The sequence below is a fragment of the Sinocyclocheilus anshuiensis genome, unplaced genomic scaffold, assembly GCF_001515605.1.
Source record: "Sinocyclocheilus anshuiensis isolate Anshui unplaced genomic scaffold, SAMN03320099.WGS_v1.1 scaffold658, whole genome shotgun sequence".
Lineage (NCBI taxonomy): Eukaryota > Metazoa > Chordata > Actinopteri > Cypriniformes > Cyprinidae > Sinocyclocheilus > Sinocyclocheilus anshuiensis.
The window spans coordinates 1586784-1593254 of record NW_015542402.1 but is presented as its reverse complement, the minus strand read 5'-3'; the positions used below and the strand labels follow the sequence as shown (position 1 = coordinate 1593254).

At 38.2% G+C, this 6471-nt stretch overlaps 1 protein-coding gene across 2 annotated transcripts in view; it reads right to left on the bottom strand.

Annotated features, from left to right (window-relative positions):
• Positions 1 to 1766: 1766 nt before the first annotated feature.
• LOC107692987 (gamma-aminobutyric acid receptor subunit alpha-6-like) overlaps positions 1767 to 6471 on the bottom strand; it is a 30279-nt gene continuing 25574 nt past the window's right edge. For both annotated transcript variants that reach the window (XM_016492222.1, XM_016492223.1), the window contains one exon: positions 1767 to 4185. In XM_016492222.1, coding sequence (XP_016347708.1) covers positions 4176 to 4185 — 10 coding nt within the window. In that variant the 3' untranslated portion in view covers positions 1767 to 4175. The remainder of the gene's footprint in view (positions 4186 to 6471) is intronic.

The window sequence follows — 6471 nt, the reverse complement described above, 5'->3', positions numbered from 1 at the left end:
TGCCAAGTACCCCTGGAATGGGCCTAAATACCCCCTTGGGGTGCATATACCTCTGGTTGGAAAGCACTAGTTTGGTTAATATTTCAATGCACTTGTCTATAACTTCCCATGGACGCACACATGTCCACATGGATACCCACACATGCTTGCAAAATGTGATTGAACCGTGGCAGGGTAATGGATGAGGGAACATTTAGCCGTAGTCTAGAGTGGATCTGGACTGAGCTGGATTCTGCTGTCATGTTTATTGAATGACAGCTTGGCATTTGAAGCACAAGAGTCTGCCGTGATTCTGCATGTGTGATTTTCTATTTATTTACCCTTCTCTCTCTCTCCCTCTAGTCACTTTCTCTGCTTTTGCGACGTCAGAACACAGAGTGAATCACATGTCATGTGACAGTCTGCTGTTGGAGCAAGGCCGAGCTAATTTTGGCATGGTTTTGAAAAAAAGAAAAAAAAAATACCCTGGTTGTCATCACAAGAAGAAGAAAAAAGGCTAAATCCCTAAATCATAAAACATATGCAAGGAGTCATAAATTGATGCGGTAGCTGACTGTTGATTGGGTTGATCAATCAACACAATAGGGGTTCTTTAAAAACAGAACAGAATGTTCTGTTTTTATGGTAATGTAGTGTTTCATGCACAAAAGATTCTGAATCAAACCATGATGCCTTCTGCAACTCTTGATCAGCTATCTCTTCAACCGAACACACTGCTCGCCATCCCAAACAGCACAAACTGAGCATGGAACAAAAGTTGCATGCCTGCTTGTGAGCATATACACATGCACATTCATGCAGGTGGAGGTAGAACGGAGGAGTAAGTGCACAGGGCAAGTTACAAACTGTGTACCAATAGGTGGCACTCTACCCTTTTTGACTAGAAAGGGCAACCTTGAGCATTTGGGCATCGGGAGGGTGGGGGGATTGGATGGATTCTGGCACACTTATGCTCTTTATCCATACAGACAAGCTTTAAAAATTCCAATGTGGGCTGTGTGTGGAGCTGTAATTGGATGGTTGATGTTTATGAGCATAATCTCATGCCATTTGGCTGTAAGAGAGACAGAGAGAACTGCCCAGACCAATATCTACTTACTCCATGTCAGTACACGAGTCATTCATTCTGAGACACGACCCCGATGATAATCAGAGAACTTTCAGAAAATGCACAGAATGTATGCATAATTGTGGATGTGCATTTGAACTTTTTAAACACTTTATATCTCCCAAAGATGTATCCCAAGGAAAACAATATTAAAGCTAAAATTGACAAAATGTGCTTCCAAAGGGTGATAATTTCTGTCCATGGACACTGTTACATATAATCACATCTGTTTCAGTATTTGAATTGTTTTTAGACCAGAGAATATTATTCTGTCAGCAATTAATATCACAATTTCCATCCTAATTAAATGGCACAATCATAAATTGCAACAGTATTTTTGAAGCCAACTTTTGACATAATATACTATATACTGTATATATAATATATATATATGGAACAACAAACATTACAATTTCCGAATTTAAAAAGAGAGAGAGAAATAAAATCATGTTAAAATAAATGAAATCTTTAGACACTGCAGCAGCATTTACAAGAACAGTCTACATGCTATGAATACCAAAAAGGCTTTAATATAATTAACATTTGACAACATATTACATAGACATATTACAATTGATTTTATTGTGACAAACAACAACTTTACAATGCAACTCACTCAGAAAAGGAAAAACAATTAAAAAATATTAAATGACAAAAGAAACACGCTTAGGGTAAAATAAAACTCTTGGCACAAAAGGGGATAAAAATTAATAATAAATGACATAAAAGTCAAACATCATATGGAGACATCAGTGTCATATGTTATATGGAGATATTATTATATATATAATGTTGTGCTTTCATCATGTTATCTCGTCTCTGCATTTGCGTTATGGTGACAGGCTCAAAGCTCAGCAACGATTGCTTTAGCAATTCATCTCTCTCTCTCTCTCTCATACTGCATAATGTAAAGATAAGCAGGTCAGAGAACCTGTCAATCAGTGTACAGTATGTGTGCATGAGAGGCCATGCAGTCCACAAAAACAAAACAGAAATGTCAAATAGTATGCTTATGCAGATTATAAATAATCCATAGTTACACATGTACTTACAGCACATAAAACTGCATGCATTTGGCCAGGGACAGTTTTCATGGGTGGATCCCCATTGTCACGGGACCCAGTTACCCCCAGATGACGAGCCTCCAAATTAGCATTTACTTGTCTAAACTGGAAATTTCACAGTTGTTTGTGAATTGGATTAATTTGCTCTTATTAAAAAGTTTATTATTAAGTGATAATGTACTTGAGCATTTAAATGCAAAGAGGGCAGTCAATGTACCTGATCATAAGCTGAGAACTGAACATCATTTCAAGCCCATTTATAAATAAAAACCAAATGAGATAGTCTAAAAACTGCATAAATAAATGAATTCATTTCCCAGCAGGTGGACTGTTGCCAGGAAACCCTCTTCAGATGCTGGTTTCTGCCAACGCTGGCTTGGATGGCGACGTTTTTAAATATAAATTTTATAATATGCTTTGATGGAGGCCAACAAATAAATCATCTTCAATTATAATAGCACCTTATATAAGAAGAACAATTTATCAATGGCAAAAAAAACAGCAGCACTGAATCTGCTAATGCACCCTTGAAAAGGGCATATCTGTAGGAGTGAGTGTGTCAGTGTGTTTTTTTACAAGTGTGTAAATAAGTCAGTGCATTTGAGACACATACTGTTCACAATCATAGTTTCCCCAGGAGGGCTGCCTTTGTCCAAAACGGCAGAGAGTTCTAAAGGAACTCTCTCCTGAAAGACCCCCATCAGTTCAATGAAGCGAAAAGAGCGGGACAAAATGATTCAAGAAAACAGCAACTGTCTGAAGATAGCACGCATTCTTTGCCCCAGGTGGACTCCAGTGTCTGGAAAGACTAGAACCGTTTGCGGTTGTGTAGAGGAAGTGGACCAAATAATGGAAACGCCACAATAAATAAAGTGCCTTAACTCTGAAAATAAACCGCAACTATAAATGCCGTTGCAAAGATGAGTCACATTAGGCCGACTGTCAGTTAGCAGTATTTGTAAGCAATAGAGATAGAGGTAAAGGAGGCTAAACAAATTGCAGGTGCATCAGCTGCTTAAACTGCAAAAGTATTCAATGTGCCAAGAGGAAAATCCAGCACTTCCTGTTATGCATTTACATACAAAGTCATTGTAATAACTGTGTAATAACTAGGTACTAACCGTAAACTAAACCTAAACTCGTAGTTACGTTATTTTATTCAGTAGTTTGTTGTGTAAGTAAACTGTACAGTAAGTGCATGCACTTTCAAATATAGTGCAAATGAAAATTCCCTTAGGCACAGATGGACAAAATCGACACCTGACCGAGTTGTTACTAAATTCCAAAAAGTACCGTATCAGGCCCTAAAATCCATTGTGTACCTCATAACCATCATGCATGTCTCAGCACACTGGAGGATCTGTAATGGTTTGGACAATTACAAGACCAAATGTAACTTATGAATAATAATAATAATAATAATAATAATAATACTTAATGTAGAATGGTTCATCTCGCTACACACTTGTATTCCTTCAAAAATCGACTCAAGCTGTTATGGCAAAGGATGGCTTTAAATTTAGTTTAGTGTTGCTTGCTGCTTCTTTTCAGGGTAAAAGTGACATGGCTGCTATAAGGCTTGCAATTGCTGGAAAAGTATTACCTGCACATTATTGCGAGTGTCTGCAGAGTTTTTTATTTTTATTATTATTATTTTGTATGAAGGGAGAATGTTGAGTGTGTAATTATGTGACAGTGTCAAAACAAGAGTGCCACAAGTGCCATTGCACCTTGACTGTCTTTAGGAAGGAGGAAAATCATTCTGCAGTCGGAGAGTTTCATACCAGAGCGATGAGAGGTCAATGCATGCTATCGGGCTGAAGGGAGGGAGGGGGCAAAGATGAAGAAGGCCAACATTGTCCCCTTTTAGCACAATCACAGTTACATCTTCAGCAGCAGACCCTGAATGTGTCTCTCATCCATCCATCCTTCCATCTATCCATCTGTCAGTTTGTTAGATGGCCATGTCTTCAGTCGCCTTTCTCTGTGGTTTCTAACAGGGCTTACACTTCCCTGAAAGAGAGAGAGAGAGAAGAAAATAAGCAAAAAAGGGGAGGAGGCAGGGACTTCAAGCACCAAGTGTAAATAAAACGATTCACATGTATGAAGCTACTGTATTGGTTAACAAATATGGCTGTCTTTGCTACCCCATCACAGATGCATAAACATGACATTTTAACTCTCATAACAGGTGAATAGTTCATGGTTTTCAACCACATTTCATGTTTGATATGCCTTGAAAACGACTGTGTTGACAACTATTAGCAAATATAACTGACTGTCAGCTTTTATTCTCCACATAATATTGATTTTACATCACACTGTCTGGAGTTCATCAACAAAGCAAAAGGCCTATCCAGTTTATGGCTGAGAAGTGTATTTATGTTCTGAATACAGTCATAGGTTTGCTTATTTGTGTTGACAGGTTTTGGATATAAAGATGCAGCAGGCCTGGTTCTTGCCAGTCATGGCAGAGTGACAATGTGAGGGATCCTAGGTGGAGGATAGATAGATAGATGATAGATAGATAGATAGATAGATAGATAGATAGATAGCTTCCTCTCCTGGAGATAAAATATAATTTAGTTCCTGTATTGATTCAGTAAGACTGTCCTAAGAAATCTGCAGAGAAATCTGATGAATTGCTCAGCTCTTAGACACTAGATTTCTATGGAAATGAAAAAGGCTCCCTGACAAACCTGTTTATCAAAGCTTATGTCTGGAGGCCAATCTTCTATTCCCCCCCACCCCAGTTATGCTATTATTGCACATGTGTCAAACTCAAGGCCCGTGGGCGAGAGCATATGATTGTCTTAAAATAAAAACCTATGCAGCTTTATATCGTAAATTATGAAAGTGCGTACCAATACCACAAGTTTCTGTTTCTATTTGGCGTTCTATTTATACGCAGAAATTGACTTTGGTGTGCATATGATACGCAATGGTTAGGATTAGGTGTGTGGGGTTTTTCCGTTGATGGTGACTGCGTGGAAGGCTCAAAGGAATAAAGCGGACCTCATCAAGTGCTCGAGCACCACCGTAAAAACACGATATTCTCCTTTCATTTAACGAATTAAAAAAAAAAATCAATTGCAGCTTTCAGACACGACTTTCTTCTCGTTTTAATAGTTCATTTGAGACGGTTTCTATGGAGTTATTTTAATGACAAATGTCCAGAGCGCATATTGCCTATGCGAGAGCGCATCAAATCTCTCTGCTCGCAGGTGGATTCCCATTCATTCACTCTCACAGAATACGGACATGCTCTCTATCGGTCAGACATTACATGTGTGTGCTCAAAAATCTTCTCTCCCGAGTTTAATAAACGCAACCTGGAGTGTGGGCATCCACCGGCAGAAAATTGGCGCATATATGCCAACGATGTAAATCAGTAGCCTATTTACATAGCATAACAGTAATAAATGTATCTGTTTCGCACATGTCCCGCATTGTCCCGTAAAATCACATCTACTGTCCTGCAACAGATCTATAGCCAGGTGGTCACCCTAGCGTAGAGTAATAAAATAACAATTACTCATATAAATCAGTAAATTTTAACGAAAACAATACATTATAAAAATGAAAAGAAGCAGTTTTTTTGCGATCAGATCAACCGGTAAAGTCCTGGACAGTCTAAGAATCCAGTAGGCGAATGCATTCAAACAGTAAGTTCAAAACAGTGCTAATGCAGAGAAAACACGGCCGATGTCATCAGAGATAGCGGAGATAATAGTACTCACGTACAGATGTCAGTAAAAAAAAATCTATTAAAAGCACGAGTGTTTTATACTGGATGCTGGCTGAAGGTGTTTTAGTTTACGCAGTAGTGGTTTAGTAAATCTGGATCAGTCAGGTCAAGGTAGCTCGTTTAATGGTCTTTTGGCATCCCCCGTGTTCCTGTTTGGTATCGCAGATTGACTTGTGCAATGCTGTAAACTACTAAATGTAATGTAGAAATGTTCATTATCTGTGAAGCTGCTTCGCAATAGTGTATCATGAAAAGTGCTATACAAATAAACGTGAATTGAATTGCAAACAATTATTAATGAATTTATTGATTTATTGTGGCACTATATACATTCATTGTGAATTATGAAAATTAAAAAGTACTTTTTTTAGTACTTTAGTTTGTATTTATTTATTTTTGGGTGGGGGAGTGGGGTTGAGTACCACCACTTCTTTTTTTTTCTACTTCAAGCATTGATTGCGTATCATATGCACACCCAACACGTGCGTATCATATGCACGCCAAAGTAAATTTCTGCGTATAAATCGCATGCCAAATAGAAACAGAAAATC